Source organism: Ceratotherium simum, chromosome 16 (assembly GCF_057802395.1).
Source record: "Ceratotherium simum simum isolate JZ-2026a chromosome 16, ASM5780239v1, whole genome shotgun sequence".
Taxonomy (NCBI): Eukaryota; Metazoa; Chordata; class Mammalia; order Perissodactyla; family Rhinocerotidae; genus Ceratotherium; species Ceratotherium simum.
The window spans coordinates 16,197,557-16,222,782 of NC_141915.1; the positions used below are offsets into that span (position 1 = coordinate 16,197,557).

The 25,226-nt window shown below is 52.8% G+C and overlaps 3 protein-coding genes and 1 long non-coding RNA gene across 7 annotated transcripts in view; 3 read left to right on the top strand and 1 right to left on the bottom strand.

The window, feature by feature from the left end:
- The window catches only part of PRPF8 (pre-mRNA processing factor 8), a 31,005-nt gene extending 26,179 nt beyond the window's left edge, over positions 1-4,826 (top strand). For both annotated transcript variants that reach the window (XM_004433311.3, XM_087440658.1), the window contains 6 exons: positions 657-896; positions 995-1,136; positions 3,616-3,756; positions 3,893-4,032; positions 4,135-4,337; positions 4,488-4,826. In XM_004433311.3, coding sequence (XP_004433368.1) covers positions 657-896; positions 995-1,136; positions 3,616-3,756; positions 3,893-4,032; positions 4,135-4,337; positions 4,488-4,642 — 1,021 coding nt within the window. In that variant the 3' untranslated portion in view covers positions 4,643-4,826. The remainder of the gene's footprint in view (positions 1-656; positions 897-994; positions 1,137-3,615; positions 3,757-3,892; positions 4,033-4,134; positions 4,338-4,487) is intronic.
- A 148-nt stretch (positions 4,827-4,974) lies between these two features.
- On the top strand, positions 4,975-10,878 carry RILP (Rab interacting lysosomal protein). Its single transcript, XM_004433450.3, has 8 exons — positions 4,975-5,809; positions 5,881-5,974; positions 6,064-6,170; positions 6,260-6,505; positions 6,795-6,940; positions 7,334-7,456; positions 10,314-10,397; positions 10,666-10,878. The coding sequence occupies exons 1-8, from the start codon at positions 5,582-5,584 to the stop codon at positions 10,808-10,810; spliced, it is 1,173 nt and encodes a 390-aa protein (XP_004433507.1). The 5' UTR covers positions 4,975-5,581; the 3' UTR covers positions 10,811-10,878.
- LOC147914925 (uncharacterized) lies at positions 7,585-12,611 on the bottom strand. Its single transcript, XR_015554656.1, has 3 exons — positions 12,406-12,611; positions 9,640-9,732; positions 7,585-8,376 (listed from the first exon to the last, which is right to left on the bottom strand). It is a non-coding gene; the product is annotated as an uncharacterized LOC147914925 (long non-coding RNA).
- SCARF1 (scavenger receptor class F member 1) lies at positions 11,633-23,900 on the top strand. Of its 3 annotated transcripts, none has more exons than XM_004433312.3 (11): positions 11,633-11,774; positions 12,119-12,180; positions 12,426-12,527; positions 13,394-13,919; positions 16,409-16,627; positions 17,035-17,163; positions 17,967-18,070; positions 18,553-18,673; positions 20,049-20,170; positions 20,253-20,399; positions 21,515-23,900. In XM_004433312.3, the coding sequence occupies exons 1-11, from the start codon at positions 11,674-11,676 to the stop codon at positions 22,372-22,374; spliced, it is 2,493 nt and encodes an 830-aa protein (XP_004433369.1). In that variant the 5' UTR covers positions 11,633-11,673; the 3' UTR covers positions 22,375-23,900. The 3 variants fall into 3 exon arrangements, with proteins under 3 accessions (XP_004433369.1, XP_087296787.1, XP_087296785.1); XM_087440661.1 differs by having other exon boundaries at positions 11,645-11,774; positions 20,290-20,399; positions 21,515-21,772; XM_087440659.1 differs by lacking the exon at positions 16,409-16,627 and having other exon boundaries at positions 11,645-11,774.
- The last annotated feature ends 1,326 nt before the right edge of the window (positions 23,901-25,226 follow it).

Consider the following 25,226-nt stretch of genomic DNA (forward strand, 5'->3'; position numbering starts at 1 on the left):
TTTTTTGAAACATTTAGGCTCAGAAGTTTCTCAAGAAATTGTCCTGGAGATGCCTATAGAAGAAAGGTGGGCAGTGTCTTCAGACAGTGTAGGAAGTATCTGCGTTTCAGGGCTTCAGTCTGACTCTCGGGCGTTGTTTCTCAGCGAAGACACTATTGCCATTTTGAGCAGGGCATTTCTTTACTGTCCACACATTACAGGAAGTTTTAACATCCCAGACCCCCAGGTGCCACTGCTAATAGCACACACACAGCTTCTTTCCTTGTCTTTCCCTGTCATTATGGCAACAGTGCCACAAAAATGTCCACAGATTTCCAGATACCCCCTAGGGTGACTGACCGTTACTAACTCTGGTTGAGAACGTGTTCTAGGATTTCCGTTTTTGAGAATTGTCTTGTGCCAGGGAAAGTGCAAGCTATGGATGCTGAGCAGGTTTGAGCATGGCTCAAAGGTGCACAAGCACAGGGACATCCTGGGATGTGCCAGATCTTATCAGTATTAGTACATCTCCACTTCAGACTTCTTTTACAAGTGTCACTTGAGGATTATCTGGGGTAAGAGTGTGGGCTCCCCTGTCCCACCAGGTTACACTCTTGCCATTGAGGCATAAGTGACCAATGGGAAGGGATCCTTTGTGACCCACACTGTCCCCACAGTGTGAATGTGGCATCACTTACACAATCGGAAATTCGAGATATCATCCTGGGTATGGAGATCTCAGCACCATCACAGCAGCGGCAGCAGATAGCTGAGATTGAGAAGCAGACCAAGGAACAGTCGCAGCTGACTGCAACACAGACTCGTACTGTCAACAAGCATGGTGACGAAATCATCACCTCTACCACCAGCAACTATGAGACCCAGACATTCTCATCTAAGACTGAATGGAGGGTCAGGTACTGTAAGGGGCAAGAGGGGTAGGGATGGAAAGGCCTACTGGTGCTACCTAAGGTTCTTGGGTTGAGAAATGCTGGCATTACCTATCTGTTCTTAGGGCCATCTCTGCTGCCAACCTGCACCTAAGGACCAACCACATCTATGTTTCATCTGATGATATCAAGGAGACTGGTTATACCTATATACTTCCCAAGAATGTGCTTAAGAAATTCATCTGCATATCTGATCTTCGGGCCCAGGTGAGTAAGTGTGCTCAACTAGGCCATAGTGTGTGCCCAACATTTTACGTGCCTAAAACTCACCTGAAAGTTCTTGGAACTTGAGGTGCTGGTTTTAAGATGCATGGACGAGAGGCCGGCCAGGTGGCATAGCAGTTAAGTGCGCGTGCTCTGTGGCGCTGGCATGGGGTTCGGATCCCAGGTACACAGCGACGCACTGCTTGTCAACCCATGCTGTGGCGGCGTCCCATATAAAGTGGAGGAAGATGGGCACGGATGTTAGCCCAGGGCCAGTCTTCCTCAGCAAAAAGAGGAGGATTGGCAGATGTTAGCTCACGGCTGATCTTCCTCACCAAAAAAAAAAAAAAAAAAAGATGTGTGGATGAGTAAATACATAAAGAGAGCCAAAACAACAAGGAGGGTTTTGGCCCCACCAGATAGTAAAACATTACAAAGGTATGGCAATTAAGAGAATGATGTGGGGCCGGCCCAGTGGCATAGCAGTTAAGTTTGTATGTGCCGCTTTGGCCACCTGGAGTTTGCCACTTCGGATCCTGGGTGGGACCTATTCACCGCTCATCAAGCCATGCTGAGGCAGCGCCCCATGTAGAAGAACTAGAAGGACCTACAACTAGGATATACAACTATGTACTAGGACTTTGCGGGGAGAAAAGAAAAAGAGGAAGATTGGCAACAGATGTTAGCTCAGGGCCAATCTTCCTCAAAAAAAAAAAAAAAGAGAATGATGTATTATTGGCCTAGAAATTACTGGAAGAGAATAGCATATAGTCAGAAACAGATTCATGTGTGTATAATAAATGTGATGTATCAAATCTATGGGATTAAGGATGCCTTAGGCTATTGACACAGAAAAAGGAGGCTAGATCCCTGCCTCACACTACTTATAAAAATAGAATCCATGTGGAGTAAAGATCTGAATGTAAAATACTAAACTGTAGACTATTGGAAGAAAATGTTTATTACCTTCATGTTGAGATAGCCTTAAATAAGACACAAAACACAAAACCGTAATTAAAATTAATAACTTTTGTGTGACAAAGGGTACCACAAAGACAAGCTAGAAACAGGAAGAGTTGCATAACTCTAAGATACAATGCATCACTCTAGAATAGGGAATTCTCAGAAGTTGATTTTAAAAAAAGTTAACTGTAGAAGAACGGGCAAAGAATATGAAGGTATTTCAGAAAAGGAACTACAGATGGCAAATATAATATGAAAAGATGCACAACTTTACTAGTAATCAGGGAAGTTCATAATTTATAAAACACCAATTTGGGGCCTCAGATTGGTGAATTTGAAAAGATTATTAATATCTCATGCGGGAGGGCCGGTCCGGTGGCTTAGCGGTTAAGCGCGCGTGCTCCACTACTGGCGGCCCGGGTTCAGATCCCGGGTGCGCATTGACGCACCACTTCTCTGGCCATGCTGAGGCCGCGTCCCACATACAGCAACTAGAAGGATGTGCAACTATGACATACAACTGTCTACTGGGGCTTTGGGGGGAAAAAAAGGAGGAGGATTGGCAATAGAAGTTAGCTCAGAGCCAGTCTTCCTCAGCTAAAAAAAAAGAAGATTAGCATGTATGTTAGCTCAGGGCTGATCTTCCTCAAAAAAAAAAAAAATATGTGGGCAAGTTTATGGGAACATGAGTCCTCTTACTTTGCTGATGGCAATGTAAAATTTAACATACCACCTAGTGCTGGTTTTAAAGATATGTTCAGGGCCGGCCCTGTGGCTTGGTGGTTGAGTGCGCGCGCTGTGATGCTGGTGGCCCGGGTTCGGATCCCGGGTGCGCATCGAGGCACCACTTCTCCGTTCATCCTGGGGCCGAGTCCCACATGCAGCAACTAGAAGGATGTGCAGCTACGACACACAACTATCCACTGGGGCTTTGGGGGGAAGAAATAAAATAAACAAAAATCATAAAAAAAAAAAAAAAAAAAAGATATGTTCAGGGCTGGCCCCGTGGCTTAGCGGTAAGTGCATGCGCTCTGCTGCCGGTGGCCCAGGGTTCGGATCCCAGGCGCGCACTGATGCACCGCTTCTCTGGCCATGCTGAGGCCGCATCCCACATACAGCACCTAGAAGGATGTGCAGCTATGACATACAACTATCTACTGGGGCTTTGGGGGGGGAATAAATAAATAAAATAAAATAAATAAATAAAGATATGTTCAGCTTGTGAAAATTCATGAGTTGTGTGCTCATTTGTTTATGGATACTGTACTTAAATAATTTACTGGAGAGAGTGTGAGCAGTACAGATTCCTGGACCCCACTCAAGAGATTCTGATGTAACTCTGTGATGAGGTTCACGTTTAACATTTTGAACAAGCACCCTGGGTGATTCTGCTGCAGATCTGACCACACTTTGAGAAATTGTCCTTGTTCTTGGGGAAGGGAATGAAACACAGGGCTGACAGCCCAGAGTCGGGGCTGGTACTGAGAATTGTTTTGGTTCTTGACCCTGTGTTCTCCAGATTGCAGGATACTTGTATGGGGTGAGCCCACCGGATAACCCCCAGGTGAAGGAGATTCGCTGCATTGTGATGGTACCACAGTGGGGCACTCACCAGACCGTGCACCTGCCAGGCCAGCTGCCCCAACATGAGTACCTCAAGGTCAGTGGGGGTGTGGGAGAATGGGGGCTTTCTGCTGTCAGGGTGGTGGAGGGAAGGCAGGCATGTTACTCTCATTGGTGGGATTCCTCTCTGCAGATGGGGCTTTAAATAGCTGTTCACTGCTCTTTGCCTACAGGAGATGGAACCCTTAGGTTGGATCCACACTCAGCCCAATGAGTCCCCCCAGCTGTCACCCCAGGATGTGACCACCCATGCCAAGATCATGGCTGACAACCCATCTTGGGATGGCGAGAAGACCATTATCATCACCTGCAGGTGGGCTTGGGCCCGCTTGGAGGAAATATGGTGGGCAGGCATTGCAGGCCAGGGCCCAGAGTGGTGGCCTGAGCTCTGACTCTGTCCTCGTCCCTCTTCCAGCTTCACACCAGGCTCCTGCACATTGACAGCCTACAAGCTGACACCCAGTGGCTACGAATGGGGCCGCCAGAACACAGACAAGGGCAACAACCCCAAGGGCTACTTACCCTCACACTATGAGAGGGTCCAGATGCTGTTGTCGGACCGTTTCCTCGGCTTCTTTATGGTCCCTGCCCAGTCCTCGTGGAACTACAACTTTATGGGTAGGTAGGGGAGCACAGGAAAGTGGGGATGGGGTTAGGCCATCACCTTTAGCACCTGAGGCCTGACTCTGGTTTGGAGCTGGCCTAGGGGCTTGGGCTGGGTGAGGCAGGTGGACCTTCTTAATACTGGACATTTCCTTCTTCTCCAAGGTGTCCGGCATGATCCCAACATGAAGTATGAGCTACAGCTGGCAAACCCCAAAGAGTTCTACCACGAGGTGCACAGACCCTCCCACTTCCTCAACTTTGCCCTCCTGCAGGAGGGCGAGGTCTACTCTGCTGACCGAGAGGACCTCTATGCCTAGTTGTTTCCTCACCTCCTGCTTCAGACTCCTGAAAGGCTGGAGCCTTTTACCCCCCCAGACGAGCTGGTGACATTCAGCAGCTTGGCCCCTTTTTCATCTATTTTGTGCTTGTTGTTGTGTTGTTGACCTCCTGGTGGCTTGTAATCCTGAACAAAGTATAATAATAAATTTTGTACAAATAGGAGTGTTTGAGTTTTTTTTTTTGCCCCTGAGCTCAAATCCTGGGTGTAGGGATGGCAGGAGGCTGGACTGACTGACAGCAAGGTAGTGGGCTCAGCCTTGGGGGGTGGGGCACAAGGCTTCCCAGGGGCTGAGGCTCAATATCCTCCAGACTCAGGTAACTGAGGGGGGGTTGGGCTTTCACACTCCTGCTTCCTTGACCACATTTGCCATTTTCCCTCCAAAATACTTAGAAACCATCACCACTTTTCAACATCCCTTGGAGCAGTCCTTGCCATTTTCTGTCTCTGGAAGTTCATGGCTTGTTCTCTGCAGCTGTGGTGCCCAGCCAAGCTCCTTAAGCTTTGTGTCACTCCTGGTCAGGGAAACGGGCACATGGTTGGACAGCTGGCTGTCACTGGCCTCAGCCTCTTGTCTGGAGTGCTTGGCAGCCAAGTCAGGCCCCATGACTCCAGGCAGGGGTGGAGCATGGACTGGGCGCTGTGGGGAGGGCTTGACGGAAGTGACCACTTACCCTGAGCCTCAGCTCTTGGCCGCCTGGCTAGGAGTTGGTTGTCCTGCTTCCTGTGACCTTGGGGGCTTGAACAGGGCAGGGTCCAGGATGCCCAGGCCACTGTCTCCTTCCCCTTGATCGCTCCGCCCTGTCGCTTCCAACCCGCCCTGTACTGCTAAGCTGCTTCCTGGGCCGGGACTGTGGCTTTTTCCTGCCCCACTGGGGCTGGGGGCGCGGGGTGTCGCAGCCCTTGACCGTCTGAGAACATGGAGCCCACGAGGGCGCCGCCCGGGGCGCACGGCTGGGGGCCTCAAGTGGCCGCGGGGTCGGGGACGGCCGCGGAGCTCGTGTACCATCTAGCGGGAGCCCTGGGCACTGAGCTGAAGGATCTGGCGCGCCGCTTCGGGCCGGAGGCGGCGGCCGGGCTCGTGCCGCTCGTGGTGCGGGCGCTGGAGCTCCTGGAAAAGGCTGCCGTGGGGCCCGCCCCGGACTCGGTGAGTCACTGCGCCCTCCCTCGCCAGCGCGGGTCCAGTGGGGCCCAGTCCTGAGAACCTGGACTCCCCAGCTGCAGGTGTCGGCGCAGCAGGCCGAACTGGAGCTGCGGCGGCTGCGGGAGGAGAACGAGCACCTCCGCAGACAGCTGCGCTCTGGGCCACAGGGTGAGCGCGGGCCCGGCCAGAGGGACAGGGCGGGGGCAGGCCCAGGGCCTCCCTCCCGCGGTCCGCCGCTAAGAACGCCCCTTCCTCAGAGGATCGAGCTCTGCTGCGGCAGCTCAAGGAGGTGACCGACCGACAGCGGGATGAACTCCGGGCGCACAACCGCGACCTGCTGCAGCGCAGCCAGGAGACCGAAGCCGTGAGGGCGGGGCGAGGCGACGGGCGCGGGGCGGGGCTCCCTCCGCTCGGCGCCTCGCCCACCAGCCCCACTCTCTGCCCCGCCCCCAGTTGCAGGAACAGCTGCAGCGCCTCCTGCTGGTGAACGCAGAGTTGCGGCACAAGCTGGCCTTGGTGCAAACCCAGCTGCGCGCAGCGCGGGACCGCGAGAGCCAGCCAGAGCCGCGGAGCCAAGGGGCCGTGCAGCTGGCTCAGGAGCGGGAGCGGGACCAGGCCGGGGGGCCCGGGTGCGAGCAGAGGCAGGAGCCCGAGCCGGCGACTGCCGGCGCAGGAGCCCCGGGGACCCCTGAGGATCCGGCAAGTGCCCGATGATGTCAGTGACCCATTCCAGGACTCACAGCCTGCAGCACTTGGTGGGCACTCGGGAGAGGTTTGCCGTGCAGGCCCACTGGGAAGTTGGAAGGTGGCGCACAGTGTGCGCCCCCAGCCGGCCTCCTCCCCAATAGAGCATTGGCCTGTCATCTATTGTAGCTCTCTTGCCTCCCAAGTCTCCCTGCTAGTCACATCCTCTCGCCTTCCTGTGATGGCCGGGGGGCAGGGGAGGGCCCGCTGAGGCTCCCCTCTGACCCAGCCTGTCCTTCCGCAGGCCGATGCCCCGCAGCAGCCAGGGCGCCCCTCCAAGGTAGGGCAGTGCAACTTCAGTCGAGAGGAGCTTGAGCAGATCCTTCAGGAGCGGAATGAGCTCAAAGCCAACGTGTTCCTGCTGAAGGAGGAGTTGGCCTACTTCCAGCGGTGAGGGCGCCAGGCAGGGGCTGGGAAGCTGAGTGGGGCTCCACTCACACCTGCTCCTGGGCCTCAGGTCCCTGGCCTCATTCTTTGGTTCATTGATGTATTCACAGTGCCATGTGCCAGACCCTGTGCTGGGCACTGGGAGGACGTGAATCACACAGCCCCTGTCCTCCTGGAACTTCATCCAAATGCAGGAGGGGGCGGTGCAAAGGGTAACAGCCACTGCAGCAGCAGTCAAGGAAGTATTTCTAGGAGGGGTGACACCTAAGCTAAGGTCTGAGGGGTGATAGCAAGGCAGAGTGTTTCAAAAGGGGGGAACAACATGCACAGGTGCTTGAGTGAGACCTGCTGTTGGCATCCCCACTGCTTTTCCCTGCCCCTCCTGCTCCTCTGTAGGGAGCTGCTCTCAGACCACCGGGTACCCGGGCTTCTCCTAGAAGCCATGAAGGTGGCTGTCAGGAAGCAGCGGAAGAAGATCAAGGCCAAGATGTTAGGGACCCCAGAGGAAGCAGAGAGCAGGTAAGTCCCTGCCTCCATTCCCTCTAAGCCAGCCTCCCTCTCTTGTTCTGCTGAGCCTGATGACACGACATGGTTATGCTCTGCCCAACCTAGCAACCTCATGAGCCTGCTGACCCAGCCTCATCATCTTCTCAGTCTGTTGTCTCAGACTGATGCTGTCTCCCCAGTCTAGTGACCCCTTGAGCCTGTCACCTAGCCTAGTCACTCTTGAACCTGCTAACCTGGCCTGGTCACCCCCTGAGCCTGCTGTCCAGCCTGCCCTGCTGAGCCTACCATTCTGGCTTGGTCACCCCTTGGGCCTGATTATCTAGTCTGGTCACCCCCTGAGCCTACCATCCAGTCTGCCCTTCTGAGCCTGCCGCCCTCCTCTCTGGACCGCACTGCTCCCACTTGCCACGCTCGCTGTGCATACTCCTGAAGAAACCTGCTAACACTGCTCCTCCACATTTATTTTTCGGTTCCCTGTCTTGGCTAGATCTGTTTGTTCTCAGAGAGGTTAGACTGTACGGTAGTTCCCCCTCATCCGCAGTTTCGCTTTCTGAGCGAAGTCAACCATAGTCAACCACAGTCCAAAAATATTAAATAGAAAATTCCACAAATAAACAATTCATAAGTTTTAAATTGCGGTCCATTGTGAGTAGCATGATGAAATCTTGTGCTGTCCTTCTCCTCCTCCCCCGGGATGTGAATCATCCGTTTGTCCAGCATATCCACGCTGTATACTCTACCTGCCCATTAGTCATGTAGCAGCCCTCTCAGTTATCAGATCAACTTCACGGTATCACAGTACGTGTGTTCAAGTAATCCTTATTTTACTTAGTAATGGCCCCAAAGCACGGGAGTAGTGATGCTGGCAATTTGGTTATGCCAAAGAGAAGACGTCAAGTGCTTCCTTTAAGTAAAAAAGTGAAAGTTCTCAACTGAAAAAGGAAAGAAAAAAATCATATGCTCAGGTTGCTAACATCTACAATAACTCGTATTACAGTATATTGCTATACAGTCATGTGTCACTTAACAATGGGAATATGTTCTGAGAAATGCCTTGTTAGGCGATTTTGTTGTGCAAACATCACAGAGTGTACTGAAAGGGAACAAAACTTCGCACCCCAGAGGCCGGCCCCATGGTGCAGTGATTAAGTGCGTGCGCTCCACTGCTGGTGGCCCGGGTTCGGATCCCAGACGCGCACCGACGCACTGCTTGTCAGGCCATGCTGTGGCGGTGTCCCATATAAAGTAAAGGAAGATGGGCACGGATGTTAGCCCAGGGCCAGTCTTCCTCAGCAAAAAGAGGAGGATTGGCATGGATGTTAGCTCAGAGCTGATCTTCCTCACAAAAAAAAACAAAAAAAAAACTTGCCACCCCAAAATATATCTCTTTAACATGAGAATTATTTTTAAGAAACAAAAGATTCAGAGCCTGCCCTAATGGTCTAGTGGTTAAAGTTCGGCATGCTCCACTTCAGTGGCCCTGGTTCAGTTCCCCGGGACAGAACCATACCACTCGTCTGACAGTAGTTATGCTGTAGTGGCAGATTACACAGAAGAACTAGAAGGACCTACAACTAGAATATACAACTATGTACTGGGGCTTTGGGGAGGGGAAAAAATATGTATATATCCTGTAAAAGATTCAGAAAGTTTTTCTTGTTACTTCCCTCTTACCTGCCTAAAAGAATTCAGATTAAAAAAACCTGTCTCAGGGGGCCATCCAGTGGTGTAGTGGTTAAGTCTGTGGGCTCCACTTCGGTGGCCCAGGGTTCACAGGTTCAGATTCCAGGCACAGACCTACACACTGCTCATCAAGCCATGCTGTGGCGGTGTCCCACATACAAAATAGAGGAAGACTGGCACAGATGTTAGCTCAGGGACAATCTTCCTCACCAAAAAAAAAACAAACAAAAACAAACAAACCACCTGTCTCAGGAAGCAGCTATCACCTTAGCATAATGAACTATGTGATAGACAGGGAGGAACCTAGAAAAGCCTGTTTGTTGCGTTCCCCTCTGTGTTCTTCTGTTTCTGTGTGGCCAGACACTTGTTTTCCAAATGTTTGTTGCTTTTCACCTACCTGTGAATTACCTTTCTTTCCTTTGAAGTCCCTGACTCTCCCCACCCACAATATCTTTCGTTTTTAGCTAAGGCTGGAATTTAAGGTGAGGGCTTCAGCCATTTTGTCTACTTACTCGGTTTTCTTGAGTTTCTCCCATGGGTACACGTTTTAAACTTTTGTTTAATCTGTTTAATGTCAATATAATTCTCAGACCAGCCAGAAGAACCTAGAAGAGTAGAGGAAAATTTATTTCTCCCCTACAGTACTTACACAAACCTAGATGGTATAGCCTACCACACAGCTAGGCTATATGGTACTAATGTTAAGGGACCACCATTGTATCTTCAGTCTGTCATTGAAACATCATTATGTAGCGCATGACTGTAATTGTTCTATTTTATTGTTAGTTATTGTTGTTAATCTCTTACTGTGCCTAATTTATAAATTAAACTTTACCATAGGTATGTATGTATAGGGAAAAACATACTACATATAGGATTCAGTACTATCTGTAGTTTTGGGCATCCACTGGGGGTCTTGGAATGTATCCCCCACAGATAAGGGGGCCTAATGTAGCTGCAGCCTTGTCAGGGGCCTGCTATCTGTCAGGTTATAAAATAAAAGCCTCAAGATGGCCTTCATCTCCCCAGCGCCTCCTCTCCAGCCTTGGGGGCCCTGTGTCACTCTGTCCTCCCCTGCCTGGTCCTGGGGGCTGTACAGAAGAATGAACACAGGTAGATTCCCATGGTCCCTCAGGGCCTTGATAAATGACCCTTACATCTCCTTTCTCCTCTCTCCCTGCCTCAGTGACGATGAGGATGGCTCATGGCTCCTGCTCTCCGGCGATAAGGGAGACCACCCCCCACCCCCTGAGTCCAGAATACAGAGTTTGTATGTTGGGAAAGGAGGAAGGGCAAAAGTGGGGTGAAGGAGGGGCCCCACCATGGTTCTTTTCAGCATCCCCTTCCCACTCCACTGATGCTCACCCTGCTGTCCTGTCCCCTCCTGCTTCTCTGGCCCTGGCCCATTCTCCTCCCCACTACCTCACGCTGCCCTTTCTTCCTGTTGTATCTCCTTTCCTCCCCACCCCCTGTCCTCGGGCCTTATCCTTGACATCTCTGGCATCCAGGCTCAAAGTACCTCTTGACTCTCCCCCCAGCTTTGGCCTGTGGTATCGGGGTGAAGCAGAGGCCCCTGAAGCCGAGACCAGCAGCACAGCTCCCAGCGAGCTGGGGGGAAAAGAGGAGGCCCCACAGCACCCCCCCTTGGAACCTGTGGGCAGCCCTACAGCCCCCAACTACTGACCAGCCCTGCTTTGCTGTCGAAGAACATCTTTGTTTGGGGGTCTCAGCTGCCCCAGGAGCCTGCCTTTGGTGCCCAACTGTGGGAGGATGTGTGACCTCAAATGAAGACAGGGCTCCCTCCTTCCCAGCCCTCACCAGGCTCTTTCTCAATCCTGGCCTGAGCCAGGGCATGACAGGGAGCTCAGCCTACTCCCTTCCCTCTGTCTCTGTGCCAAGCCTCCAGGGCCAGATAAAAGTGCTGCCTCTCTGAGTCTCAGTTTCCCCCTCCATGAAACGGAGAGCTGACTACCTACCTCCCAGGGGTTTGTGCGGATGGCCTAAGCTAATGTAATAAAGCAACTGCCCATGATACTCAGAACTGCTCCATGTCTGTCTGTCAGCGGTCAGCCCCCACCCAGCTCCGCCAGGAGCCACGGCAGGCTGCCGTTTCCTCACAGGGTCTCCTTGGTTGTCACCAGGTGTGGAGGCTTCTCCCAGCTGAGGCCTCGCTTGGAGAGTATGGCCTAATGGAAAGCTGTGGCTCTCCTATGGCTTACCCTCTCACCCCACCCCCTTGCCTGTCCCCAATACTGGGGAGAGAGGGAGATGGGACACGACAACTTACACCTTCTTCTTCCTGCCCCCTCCAGACTGAGACCAGCTCCTTAAGCCCCCACTCAGCCCTCACCATTGGCTTTCCTTTCCTTTTTGTTTTTTTCTGGAGCTGGTCTTCCCAGCACCCGCCCGCCCTCTCAGGGAGGTGCCTCATGGCAGCCCGCCCCTCCGGCCTGGTTTCCTCAGGAAAAGCCTTAGGAGGAAGCAGGAAGGGGGTTGGGAGCTGTGGGGGCCAGACTAACCTAAGCCCTCCCGCTGCACTGGCCGCCATGGGGCTGGGGCTGCTGCTCCCACTGCTGCTGCTATGGACTTGGGGGACCCAGGGGTCCAAGCTGGACCCCAATGGGCAGCACGTCTGCATAGCCAGCAGGTGGGTCTTGTGGGAGTCTGATGGGGGGGTGGCTGAACTGGTGTTGAGGCAGTGGGGGGAAGGAGGATGTGAGGGAACAGGTCATGGGGCTGAAAGGAGTGGGGCTTGGGGACAGCCTGGAGGGTTGTGGATAGCCCGGGCAGATGCTGAGAAGGCCAGGGAAGGAGAGGGAAGGGATTGGGGGCACTGAGGCTGTGACACTTGACGAGGCCTGCCTGATGGGGCTGAGGCAGCCTCCCACATCTCAGCCAAAGATAGCAATCCACCTGCGGAGCCAGGCTACCTGGCACCCCCCCACACCCCAACCCACCCCGACCCCGGGCTGACCCCTCTCTGCCCCACAGCTCCTCTGCTGAGCTCCAGTGCTGCCCAGGCTGGAGGCAGAAAGATCAAGAATGCACTATCCGTGAGTAGCCAGGATGGACCCCCACCCGTGGAGAAGGGAGGACATAGCCCAGTGACCCCTTCTTCCTACCCTCTTGGGGCCTGTTTCCTCTCCTGAGCCCTAGAGCCAGAGTCCACCCTGTGACACACACCCTCAGCTCCACGGGAACTGGCTTTTGAGGGGCAGGGCACCCGGAGCCAGTGCAAGGGGCAGAGTGTCCCCTGGTCTCACTCCGGTCCTTCTGACCTGGGCGGGGTGTTTTTCAGCCATCTGTGAGGGGCAGGATGCCTGCCGGGAAGACGAGGTATGCGTGAAACCAGGCCTCTGTCGGTGCAAACCTGGATTCTTCGGGGCCCAGTGCAACTCCCGTGAGTCCTGGGTCTCGACTGGAGGATGAAGTTGCTGGGCAGAACTGGGGGCGCGAGGAGGCAAAGCAGGTGGAAAAGTAATCGTAGAACAGCAGGGCCAGAATCCTTTCAAGCTTCACTGAGGAAATTGAGACCCAGAGACAGGAAATGACGCACTCCTGGGAGATGCCGTGAATCATCTGGTTTTTACTCATATCCACAAAGCCCTACCCACAGGTTCAGTTCTGGGCCCTTCACCTTCCCTTTCAACTTCTCGGAAAGGATGCTGGTGATTCCCGCAAATTGCAAAATGGATGCTTCACAGTGCCCCCCACATACACCTTGTCTATGTGTGGAGGGTGGAGGGAGGCCCCTCTCTGGGCTGTCTGTCCTCTCTGGCAGAAAGAGGGGCGTGGGAAAGGGGTGGTGGGCAGGATAGCCAGAGGGCAGCCACCAGGCATCAGAGTTGAGAGGAGACCTTGGGGAAATGTGGCTTCTCCTACGCCTCTGATGGGCAGCGTCCAGGCCGGAGAGACACCCAGCTCACCCCTAGTCCGGTGGGGGAACCTAATGAGAGGGAGGAGGGGCACGAATGAAGTCCCACCCACTTCTGTGTGACTCTGGGCAAGTCCCGTTCCCACTCAGGATCTTCGTGTGTTTTGGAATGTGAAGTGGGAGGCTGGGCCACCGCTAAGAGTTTTTGTAGTTCAGAGTCTGGGGCAGGAAGTGAGCTGTGCCCCAGGAGGATAGGCTGCCAGATGTTCCAAGGGTCTGTCCTGGCTGTTGGAGGGCGGGCCTTTCTTGTGGAAGGGGAAGCGGGGCGGGGATCCGTGCCTGGCCCCGAGCACGCTGACCTCCTTCCGTCCCCTCCTCCCCGCCACTCCCAGGCTGCCCGGGCCAGTACTGGGGCCCCGACTGCCGTGAGAGCTGCGCCTGCCACCCGCACGGCCAGTGCGAGCCGGCCACGGGCGTGTGCCACTGCCAAGCCGACCGCTGGGGCGAACGCTGCGAGTTCGCGTGCACCTGCGGCCCCCACGGGCGATGCGACCCCGCGACGGGCGCGTGCCGCTGCGAGCCCGGCTGGTGGTTGCCCACGTGTCGCCGCCCGTGCCAGTGCAACCCGGCGGCGGCACGCTGCGATCAGGCCACCGGCTCCTGCCTGTGCGAGCCGGGCTGGTGGGGCCGCCGCTGCAGCTTCCGCTGCGCCTGCCACCGCTCGCCGTGCGCGCAGGAGACGGGCCGCTGCGCCTGCCTGCCGGGCTGGTGGGGTCCCGAGTGCCGGCAGCAGTGCGAGTGCGTGCGCGGCCGCTGCAGCGCCGCCTCCGGCCAGTGCGCCTGCCCGCCCGGCTTCCGCGGCGCGCGCTGCGAGCTGCGCTGCCCCGCCGGCAGCTACGGGGCGCAGTGCCGCCACAGGTGAGCCGGGGCGCGGGCCGGGGCTGCGGGCAGAGCGAGGGCGGGAGGGGCGGGGGGCCGAGGGAGACGCAGGAGAGGGAGATGCTGGAGAGGGGTAGGGGATGTGAATGAGAAAAGGGAGGGGAGGAGGGAGTGCGAAGGAGGGGAAGGGGATGAGAGAGAAAGGGGAGGAGGTGGGAAGAAGTGGGGGCCAGGGAGAAGGTTGCACGGTGCTCGCCACAAAAATATACACGGACGGGGTGCAAGGGGCGAAAAGACCCTCGATGCCCCTAAGTCCAGCCTTGCCCACTCCTTTCATCCGGTTACTGTTAAAACCAAAAAATACTAGTACGTACTAGCAAACCATACTTAGAAACAGATGGAGAATGAATCACGTGACAGAATGACTGCAGGGTCCCTTTGAGACTCAGTGGCTTTCAAACTTTGACCGGCTCCACCCACATCAAGAAATACATCCCACCTAAAACACACACACACACATGCACGCACGCACGCACACACACATGTATATAACTGAAGTAAAAGCTTAACCAGACAACACATACTTATCTTTACTACATATACAATATATAATATATGTACATATATATTGTATATATTCTGTAATGTTTTTTGTTCTCTCTTTTTTTTTTTTAATGAGTTTTAAAGATTTTATTTATTCATGTTTTTCCCCCCAAAGCCCCAGTAGATAGTTGTCTGTCGTAGGTTCACATCCTTCTAGTTGCTGTACGTGGGACTCGGCCTCGCGTTGGACGGAGAAGTGGTGCCTTGGGGCGCGCCCGGGATCCGAACCCTGGCCGCCAGCATCAGAGCGCACGCACTTAACCGCTAAGCCACGGAGCCAGCCCTGTTCTCTCTTATTTTTTGTTTTTGATGCTGGTCAGGATCCGCTAAATTGAGTTTATGAACTCCCCTCCTCCCCCCGTAATGAGTCTGATCCAAGCATATGATCCCAGATAATTAAGTGTCTGGATGGAGAAACTTCAAGTAATTGTTAAGGATCAATGAGAAATTAAGATAGGGGCCGGCCCCGTGGCGTAGTGGTTAAGTGCATGTGCTGTGCTGCTGGCTGGCTGGGTTCGCATCCCAGGCATGCACCGATGCACTGCTTGTCAGGCCAGGCTGTGGTGGCATCCCATGTAAAGAGGAGAAAGATGGGCATGGATGTTAGCTCAGGGCTGATCTTCCTCACCAAAAAAGAAAAGGTTTATCTTATCTTAATTTCTTTTTTTTTTTGGTGAGGAAGATCAGCCCTGAGCTAACATCCATGCCAATCCTCCTCTTTCTGCTGAGGAAGACTGGCCCTGAGCTAACATCTATTGCCAATCCTCCTCCTTTTTTTTCCCAAAGCCCCAGTAGATAGTTGTACGTCATAGTTGCACATCCTTCTAGTTGCTGTATGTGGGACGCTGCCTCAGCATGGCTGGAGAAGTGGTGCCTCGGTGCGCGCCCAGGATCCGAAGCCGGGCCACCAGTAGTGGAGCACGCACACTTAACTGCTAAGCCACGGGGCCGGCCCTCTTTATGTAGTTTTTTTTGTGTGTGAGGAAGATCAGCCCTGAGCTAACATCCATGCCAATCCTCCTCTTTTTGCTGAGGAAGATTGGCCCTGAGCTAACATCCCTGCCTATCTTCCTCCACTTTATATGGGATGCTGCCACAGCATGGCCTGACAAGCGGTGCGTGGATGTGCGCCCTGGATCCGAATCCAGGCTGCCAGCAGCGGAGCGCGTGCACTTAACCGCTATGCCACAGGGCCGACCCCTTAAAATAAGATAAACCTTATTGGAAAAGTTGCTAAGAGAGCAGATCCTAAGAGTTCTCATCCCAGGGGGAAAAAAAACGTTTTTTTTTTTCTTTTTTCTATCTATATAAGATGATAGATGTTAACCAAACTTTTGTGGTAATCATTTCACAATATATGTAAGTCAAGTCATTATGCTGTACACCTTAAACTTATACAGCGCTGTATGTCAATTATATCGCAACAAAACTGGGAAAAAATTTTAAAGATAAGATAAACCTGAAATTATAGTGGTGAAGACAGACATTTTATGTTTTTATTTTTATGCATTTTCATGTACTGGGATAGAAGATAAACTCCTGAGGCCCATTCCTACCAGACCTCAGGGAGGCGTGGGTGGAAGGGAGAAAATGGAAAGGAGGAGTGGGGGAGTGCTGGGCAGAAGGCACGCTGAGGCTGGGGGGGGTGACTTGGCTGCTCTGGCTGGGCTGGGTGCTCCTGGTGACCCTAAGACCCAGGGAAAGATGAGTCTCAGAATGGGGGGTGGAAGGAGAGGGCTGGAATCCTATTAGAGCCTGCAGAGATCATCTGTCCAACCTCTTTATAGTACAATATGGGGAAACTGAGGCTCAAAGCTGCCCTAGTGATCCAGCTGGGACTGGGATGCTCTCCATTGCCCCTGGAGGCCGGGGGGGAGCACTCTATCCATCTGCCCCCCAGTGTTCCCATGAACTCCTCTCCCCAGCTGTGGCCACTGCAAGCGGAATGAGCCATGCTCTGCAGACACAGGCAGCTGTGAGTCCTGCGAACCAGGCTGGAATGGGACCCAGTGCCACCAGCCCTGCTCACCTGGCACCTTTGGCGAGAGCTGCAGGCAGCAGTGCCCACACTGCCGGCTTGGGGAGGCCTGTCAGCCGGACACTGGGCACTGTGAGCACTGCGACCCTGGCTGGCTAGGACCCAGGTGAGGGGGCCAGGTTGCTCAGGGTGGGTTCCACCTTCCTTTGGGATCCTCACCCCAGCTGCTCCCTCTGGGATAGCTGCCCCTCCCCAACACACCCACTCACACAGCCCTCTGAGGCCTGCCTCCTGGCAAAGACTCTGAGGAGAGAGATGGGTGCTGATGAGGCCCTGGGCAGGGTTCTCTTCCAGCTCCCCCACCATTCAGGCTTCCTGCTCTCTTCTCTCTCCAGGGATCTGTCACCTATTGGGTTTGTCCCCAGGTTCAAGGCCCTGTTTGCACCTGAGCTTCACTGCTGAGGAGTGGACAACAGGGTCCCTGAGTCCAGAAGCATGGGGGAAGATGGGTAGGGCCCCCCTTTAGGGGCAGGCCTGCCCTGCCCCTCCATTCTGAGTCTTGCCTCACCTCAGGTGTGAAGACCCCTGCCCAAATGGCACCTTTGGGGAGGGCTGTGGCTTTACCTGCCCTCCCTGTGTTCAGGGGGCGTGTGATGCTGTGACTGGGGAATGCGTCTGCAACGCTGGCTACTGGGGGCCCAGGTGAGCACTGGGGCCCTGGCAGGGAGGCAGGGGCCTCGGTCAGCCCTCTGCAATCTGTTTCCTACACTTCCCTTCTTGGGCTTCTCCACCTCCAGGGTACCCCTCCAGCAGCCTTATAACTAAGAAGTTATTCCTTCTGTTGTGGGGTCTGCATCTTCCAAAGGAGGGTCAGAGTGATGCTTCATCTAAAAGGCCTGGCTCCCTAACTAGATAGGGGAGTTATTTAGGGGTAGGGCTGCAGATCCCATTGTTGTTTCCCTGATGTCTTCAGGTGTTAAAACATAATCAATGTCAATGTCTCAATGTCAGGTTTTCCACCTATACGACAGAATGTAGGATCAGATGGAAGAGATCTCATTTTATAGAGGAGATGACCGAGGCCCAGAGAGTTAGGGCCAGGGCTGGGCCTGGCTGAGACCTCCAGACCCAAGGATGTTTCTCTAAATGGCATTGGCATCTTGCTTATTTCACATTAGTGCTGGGGGGCAAGGCATGAGGATCATGAGCTGTGGACTCTGCCCAAGTGTTACCCCCTGGGGGGCTGGGGGCAAGGGAGCAGCTTGGCAGCTTGTGGGAGGTCTCTCTGGAAGACTGGCTTAGGGGCTGAGGGATTCTCCCAAATGCTGCCAGGGGTACATAGAATGTGGCTCAGAGGTTGGAGGAGTCTGCTTGGGCATCATCCAAGGAAGTCTGCGTGGCAGAGGGTGGGGAGCAGTGCCCAGATATCCACCTTCCCCTGTCCCCTGCCCACCTCCGTCCCTGCTCACCCAGCCTTCAGCCTGTCTCTGCTCATCACCTCACAGCTGCAACACTTCGTGCCCACCTGGCTTCCATGGAAACAACTGCTCTATTCCCTGCGAATGCCCAGAGGGACCCTGCCACCCTGTCTCTGGGGCCTGCCAGCTGGGTAAGGTGGAAGGGAGGGTGCGGGGTGCAGTAACCAGGGAAAGACTGGCCCTTTGCACGGGCTCCAGGCGCTCGTCACTTGCCAGGGAGGCTGGGCCCACTTCAGAGATATTCAATGCCTGAAATCAGTATGGATGCTTTGGGGGCCCCTGAAGATGTGACAGAACCCCTGCCCCCTGAGAAACCAGGCTAAGGCCCAGGAAATGAGCAGGCAGGTCTGGACACTGCGATGTGCATCAGGCATGAGAATTGGGGGCAAGAACTTGTGGAACAGGCCATGGACCCTCAGGAGGCGACAGACCAGCATGGAGGCTGCCTGGAGGAGGGGACCTTCAGGCTGAGCAGAGTCTACATCTCTCAGAAGAGGGGGAGGGACCCAAGGTGGAAGATTCTGGGAAGGAGGCAACTCAGAGCTAGAGATGAGGCATAATGTATGGGAGACAGGAAGACCCTGAATATTTGACCATCCCCTGCTTCCCGTAGGGTCTCACAGTCAGGATGCTGCCGTCATCGCGGGCATCCTTGTGCCTCTGCTGCTGCTCCTCCTGGGCCTCGCCTGCTGTGCCTGCTGCTGCTGGGCCGCTCGACTGGACCCCAAGGACAGGTGAACACTAGCTTGTCCTTCCCACCCCACAGCTCAGGCCATGGCATGGGAGCAAGGTCGCATCTCGTTTCTTTCTGGAGGTGGGAAAGGCCTGGCCTTGTTACACACTTAGGTCTGAGGTGATGAAATAGGTGGCAGTGGCCGTGGCCTGGTCACCAGATCAGCTGCCTGCCTTCCTCAGAAGCCTTCAGTGGGAGAGTTTCCTGGTCGCATGAGCATGAGCAGGGGGCACCGGGCACCAGGCTGGTGAAACTCAAGCCCACAGCAGGAAGCGGAGGGTCTCTTAATGGGGAGCAGAGGAGGAGGGTGGGGAAGGCAGAAGCAGCCAGGTAGCTCTGGGCAGGGAGGGGAAGAGACCAGGCCTCAAACTCCCCAGAAAGGAGAGTGACACAGAAGTCTGAGCAGTGGTTAGCAGAGAATGTGGCTTTCCGAGAAAAGGAGAGAAGAGGAAGGATTTGGGCTTATGGGGCCTGCTGCAGGGGAACGTGGCTCGCCCGGAGCTCTGTTCCTTTGCAAAATCTCTTCACATTTCTTGGCTCCTCGGAGGCCCACAGTAGCATGGAGGTTTGGAGCAGGGAATGTGGGGGGCGGGAGGATTAGCATTCTCCATTCATGGAGGAGGACACCGAGGCCCAAGGTGACCCAGCTAGTCCCTGGTATGCACAAAGCCCGTGCCCTGTGTTCTGGACTCTGTCCGGTGCTGTCTTATTAGTTCATGCACAATCCTCGAGCACGTCCTCCTCCTCTGTGCTGTGGGGCATTCACAGACGAGCAGACCCAGCAGCCCCTCCCCTGGGGCATAGAGCCTGGGGGTGCAGAAGAAGCCTCTCATGTGAGGACAAGGACATGTGCAAAGGCTGTCAGAGGAATGGTGATGGGTGAAGCCATCACTTCCAGCTTGACAGTGGGGGCAAGAGCAGGCTTCCTGGAGGTGGTGCCACCTCCAGAGAGATAGGTGAGCTGGGACTCAGCTTGGATGCTAATAACACAGAGCTGCATTTTAGGGAACTCTACCAGGTGCCTGGCGCTGTGCCGGGTCCTGCAAAAAGCTCTGATAGATAGGAGCTGTTGTCCCCATTTCATGGATGAAGAGACTGAGGCCCAGAGAGGTGAAGTCTAAACAGAGTTGCTACCCAGTTCTCTTTGACTCTAGAGCCACACTGCCCTCTGTGGCAGGCCCCAATCTCAGGCCTGTGATGTCAACGGTTTGGAATTTACTCTGCAGTCATAGGGAGCCATTGACCTAAACATAGTCCCCCTGGCACCCTGTCTCCCTCACACTAACCCCGGGACCAGGATGGTCCTGGCCCTCTTCTCCTGCCCCCCCTCTGCCCCAACCAGGAGTCGTGCACTGACCACCCTCCCATGTCCTCAGGCCAGTGAGAGATGGAGCTGCTGTGTCCAGGATGAAGCTGCAGGTCTGGGGGGCACTGACCAGCCTGGGCTCCGCACTGCCCTGTGGTTCCCTCAGCAGCCACAAGCTTCCCTGGGTGACAGGTAAGTGGGTGCTGAGGGTCAGGGGCTCGGATGGGACAAGGCTTCCCATCGGGCTCTGTGCCTGACCTGGAGGATCCTACAGTCTCACACCACGACCCGGAGACCCCCTTCAACCACAGCTTCATCGAGCCACCCTCTGCCGGCTGGGCCTCGGACGACTCCTTCTCTTCGGATCCCGAGTCTGGAGAGGAGGATGAGGGTCCTGCCTACTGCGTGCCACCCCAAGAAGGTAGCTCCCAACAGCCCACTCAGTCCCTGAGCAGCCCTGCCCACCACAACCTCTTCCTTAGTCCTTCAGCAGACATGTATCAAGCGCCCATTCTGTGCCAGTCACTGTTCCTGGCTGTGGGACACAGGAAGGAACAAGACAGATTCCTGCCCTCACCACGCTTATGGTCTTGTGGGCAGTAGTTAGACACTCATAGGACAGAGTGATACATGCTTTGATGGGAGACATACAAGTAGGGGCATAATCCAGCCATGTCAGGGCTGATCAGGGTCAGGGAAGATGTCCCAGTGTTAGTGATATTGGGGTTGAGTCTGGCAGAATCAGTAGGAGTTAGTGAATGAAAGTTAGGGAGAGGAGGGAATGATGTTTCAGGAAGAGGGAACAGTGTCCACAAAGGCCCAGAGGTGAGAGGGGTATGGCTAAGCAGCATTGAAAGAGTTTTAGGGGCCAGCCCAGTGGCCTAGTGGTTAAGTTCAGGGCGCTCTGCTTCAGCGGCCTGGGTTTGCAGATTCGGATCCCGGGCCCAGACCTACACCACTCATCAAGCCATGCTGTGGTGGTGACCCACATACAAAATAGAAGAAGATTGGCAAAGATGTTAGCTCAGGGCCAATCTTCCTCAACGGAAAAAAAAAAAAAGATACTGGAAATAAATTTCATTAAAAAAAAAAAAAGAGGGCCGGCCCCGTGGCTTAGCGGTTAAGTGTGCACGCTCCACTGCTGGCAGCCCGGGTTCGGATCCCGGGCGCGCACCAACACACCACTTCTCTGGCCATGCTGAGGCCGCGTCCCACATACAGCAACTAGAAGGATGTGCGGCTATGACATACAACTATCTACTGGGGCTTTGGGGGGAAAAAATAAATAAAATCTTAAAAAAAAAAAAAAGAGTTTTAGCTTGGTAGAGTGTGACTTTAGTTCAAAGTAGGAGGAGTGGTGAGAAAAGAGTGTGACTAGTAGTGTCCACCTGAACAGGCCCTTCCCCGGCCTCTCTGCATCCTCCCCCTCTTTCTTGCCCATCTTTGAGGGCTCCTGGAAGATGCTGGGCTGGGTAAGTGGGATGGATTGGGGTGGCCAGCCCAGCTCTGGCCAAGCTCTTCTGTCTCCCCTGCCAGGGATGGTCCCTGTGGCCCAAGCAGAGTCATCAGAGGTCAGCCTGGCTGGAGGTCCCTTCCCTCCCCCTGAGGATGCCTCCACACCATTCGCCATCCCTCGTACTTCCAGCCTAGCACGGGCCAAGCGGCCATCAGTCTCCTTTGCTGAAGGTACCAAGTTTGCACCGCAGAGTCGCCGAAGCTCAGGGGAGCTCTCCAGCCCACTCCGAAAGCCCAAGAGGCTCTCCCGGGGGGCCCAGCAGGGTCCTGAAGGCCAGGAGGCAGAGGAGTCCACAGGCCCAGAGCAAGCAGAAATGGACAAGGTCCCTCCTGCTGCTGCTAGCCCCAGGGATTCAACCACTGGCCACCGCCGGCTCCCACTTGGTGGCCGGACAGTGGCTGAGCGTGTGGAAGCCATCGAGGGCAGTGTCCAGGAGAGCTCAGACTCCGTGACCACTATCTACATGCTGGCAGGGACACCCCGGGGATCTGAGGGCTCTGTCCGGTCTGCCCTCCGCCGTTTTGGTAGCTTCCAGAAAGGCCAGGCAGAGCCCAAGGTCAAGAGTGCCATCCCTAAGCCTCCACGCCGGGCCCTGAGTCGGAACAAGGGCAGCCCCGGGCTGGCCTCTAGCTCTGCCAATCAGAGCCCCGGCTCAGCCCCAAATGGGGAGCTCACAGGGACCTTGGAGTCTGTAGGAGCTGGGCCAGAGGAAGTGGCCAGGGGGCTGGGGGATGGCATCAAGAACTCAGGGAGGGCCCAGGAGCCGGCCCCCGAGGGTATTCCCTCAGAACAGGATCCCCAGAAGCTGGCTGAAGAGGAAGGGCAGGAGGAGCCTCAGTATGAGAATGTTGTACCCATCTCTGGGCCACCAGAGCCCTGAGGACCTTGAATTTGGGGAGTGGGAAGACTATGGATGGGGGTGGGCATTGAATTGCTCCTGGATTAGATTGTGTTTTGTGTTGGAAAAAGATCCCAGGGCCAGGAAAGACATAGCAGAGCCTCTGCCCTTCCATGGGGAAATGTGAGTGAGAGGCCAGTTGGCTCCTGGCCCTGGCAGTGCTCTGGGAGTGGTCTGGAAGGCCTGGGCAGAGACCCCACAGGATGGGGTCAGGAAGGGGGAAGAGATGGCTGCAGGGACTTTTTCTCTTTGTCCTGGACTCTGTTTGCCCCCGAAGGCTGTTCTTTCCTTCATCTGCAAAACATTTTTCGGAAATGGGAAATAACCTAAATGTTTGATGATAAAAGATTGGTTAAAGAAATATTTCTTATGATAAGGTCCTAAACAACCACAAAAAATCATGTTATGCAAGAATATTTAATATGGGCAATATGGGAGAATGTTCATGCTATACCGTTAAGTGTAAAAAGTAAGTTTTCTTTTTATAAATTTCATGTCTTTTTGCCTCAGGATACATGTTTAGATTCTTCCATCTTGTGTATATTCTGTGATTGCTTTACACACTTTTTTTTTTAAAAAAGGATGTATGTACATTAAAAAGATTCGAGAGAAAGGCATCATATGGCATTTTTCTCTGGGAGATGAGATTGTGGCTGATATTTATTTTCTTAAACTTTTGTATAATTTGCAAATTTTCTACAGTGAACATTCTTTTTACTTTTCTCCCTAGATTGCATTTTTTAAAAAAATTGTAACAAAGCAATGTTCTTTGTTAAAAATAAAAAGTACTAACATTACGGACATGTATAAAGTAAAAATGAGATTTCCCTTCTCCCCAGAGGAGTCTGAGGGACAAGGGAGGGACTAAACTTACTTTCCACTGAATGCCTTTTGGTCTTGTTTTGCTTTCTTTCCTCACATAGTACTTGTATTGCCTAGTCAGGAAATGAAGAGTGGCCTCGCCTTCTATCCCAGGGCTCAGAGAAGCTCATGAACAGTAGAGATGCTTCATTTCAGATGTTTTCCTGTGCATATGAAAACAAAAGAGCATATTGTTCTGCAATTTGCTTTTTTACTTAACAATATATCCTGGATATCTTTCAATGTCAATAAATATAAAGCTACCTCTTTATAAAAAATGGCTACATGGGATTCCATCATGTGGAAATACACAGGTTATTTAAACCATCCACTACGTATGGGGATATGGGTTGTTTCTAATTGTGTTGATACAATAAATGATGCAATTTACAACTTTGTCCATATTTCTTTTTGTACTTGTGCAAGTTTTTCTGTAGAAGAGTTTCCTAGAAGTGGAATTGCTGGGTTATGGGGTAAGAACATTAAACATTTGTATACTTACTGCAAATTGCCCTTCAAAAAAGTCGTATGGTTTTGTACTCACACAAATTATGGCAGCATCTATCTCTCCAATCTGAGAGGTTAAAAATGGCAACTCATTATTTTAGCACAATAAAGATAAGTAAATAAAGTAATAGCATGTTAAAGCTTCTCAAAAAGTTAAAATCTTTGTATAGCTAAAAGGTTTTGGTTTTTGTTTTTTAATCATCAAAAATACTATCATTGGGGCTGGCCCCATGGTGTAGTGGTTGAGTTGGGCACATTCCGCTTTGGCGGCCAGGGTGGTTCGGATCCCGGGTGCGGACCTATACCACTTGTCAGCCATGCTGTGGTGGCAACCCACATATAAAGTAGAGGAAGACTGGCACAGACATTAGCTCAGGGCTAATCTTCCTCAGCAAAACAAATAAACAAAAAACCTATCATTAAAATTTGAATTTCTATGATTTTTCTAAGGTTGAGCTTCTCTTCATATCTTTAATAGTTATTTGTATCTTTCCTATAGATTATCTGCTTATATACTTTCCCCAGTTTTCCACTGAGGTGTTCATCTTCTTCTCACTGATTTATAAGTGCCTTTATATATATCAAGGGTAGTAATTCTTTGCCCAGTTTGTGATTGGTTTTTAAATGCTGTTTATAGTTTCCTTCTTTTTTTCTGTATAGAAATTTGAATTTTTGATTTAGACAGTCTTTTTTTTTTCCGAATCAAACTATACCAGTTCTTTTTTTTTTTTTTTTGTGAGGAAGATCAGCCCTGAGCTAACATCCATGCTAATCCTCCTCTTTTTGCTGAGGAAGACTGGCTCTGAGCTAACATCTATTGCCAATCCTCCTCCTTTTTTTCCCCAAAGCCCCAGTAGATAGTTGCATGTCATAGTTGCACATCCTTCTAGTTGCTGACAGTCTTTTTCTTTTTGACTTCTGGGCTCCATGTCACGCTTGGTGGAACGGTCTTCTCTATCCCAAAATCAGTGAAATAATCTTCTACATTTTCTTCTAGTACTTTAGTGGTTTTATTTCGTTATGATTTGCCAACAGTGCTGGTGTTGGGGCTTTAACACTCCTAACGAAAAAGACTGGAAAAAAACCCAACAGACTTTCCGTTCAAATAGACTTGGGTTCAAATCTCAGTCCTTACATACTTGTTCTGTGACTTTGGAAATGTTACTTAAAGCCCCAGTTTTTTCATCTGAAAAATGGGGATAATGGCCATCTCCCAGGGTTATTGTGGGGATTAAATGACACAATGTATGTAAAATGCCTAGTAAATTTTTAGCTCTCGATAAAGAGTAATTATTGGCATTACCATCATTCTCCCAGCTTTGACTCCTTTGTCCCTAGAAACTGATACCTTTCACTCTTTTCATTGTTCATGTTTTCATTCAATAAACTCATATTGTGCGTCTGCTTTGTGCTTACTTCTGTATTAAGGGCTGGTTATATGAAGTTGAATAAGACATAGTTCGTGC

Coding starts and splice junctions, on each gene's coding strand:
- RILP (XM_004433450.3), top strand. CDS start 5,582: ATGGAGCCCACGAGGGCGCCGCCCGGGGCGCACGGCTGGGGGCCTCAA. Junction 6,941..7,333: donor GAGTTGGCCTACTTCCAGCG/GTGAGGGCGCCA, acceptor GCTCCTCTGTAG/GGAGCTGCTCTCAGACCACC. Junction 7,457..10,313: donor CCAGAGGAAGCAGAGAGCAG/GTAAGTCCCTGC, acceptor TCCCTGCCTCAG/TGACGATGAGGATGGCTCAT.
- SCARF1 (XM_004433312.3), top strand. CDS start 11,674: ATGGGGCTGGGGCTGCTGCTCCCACTGCTGCTGCTATGGACTTGGGGG. Junction 11,775..12,118: donor CACGTCTGCATAGCCAGCAG/GTGGGTCTTGTG, acceptor TCTGCCCCACAG/CTCCTCTGCTGAGCTCCAGT. Junction 17,164..17,966: donor GCTGGCTACTGGGGGCCCAG/GTGAGCACTGGG, acceptor ATCACCTCACAG/CTGCAACACTTCGTGCCCAC.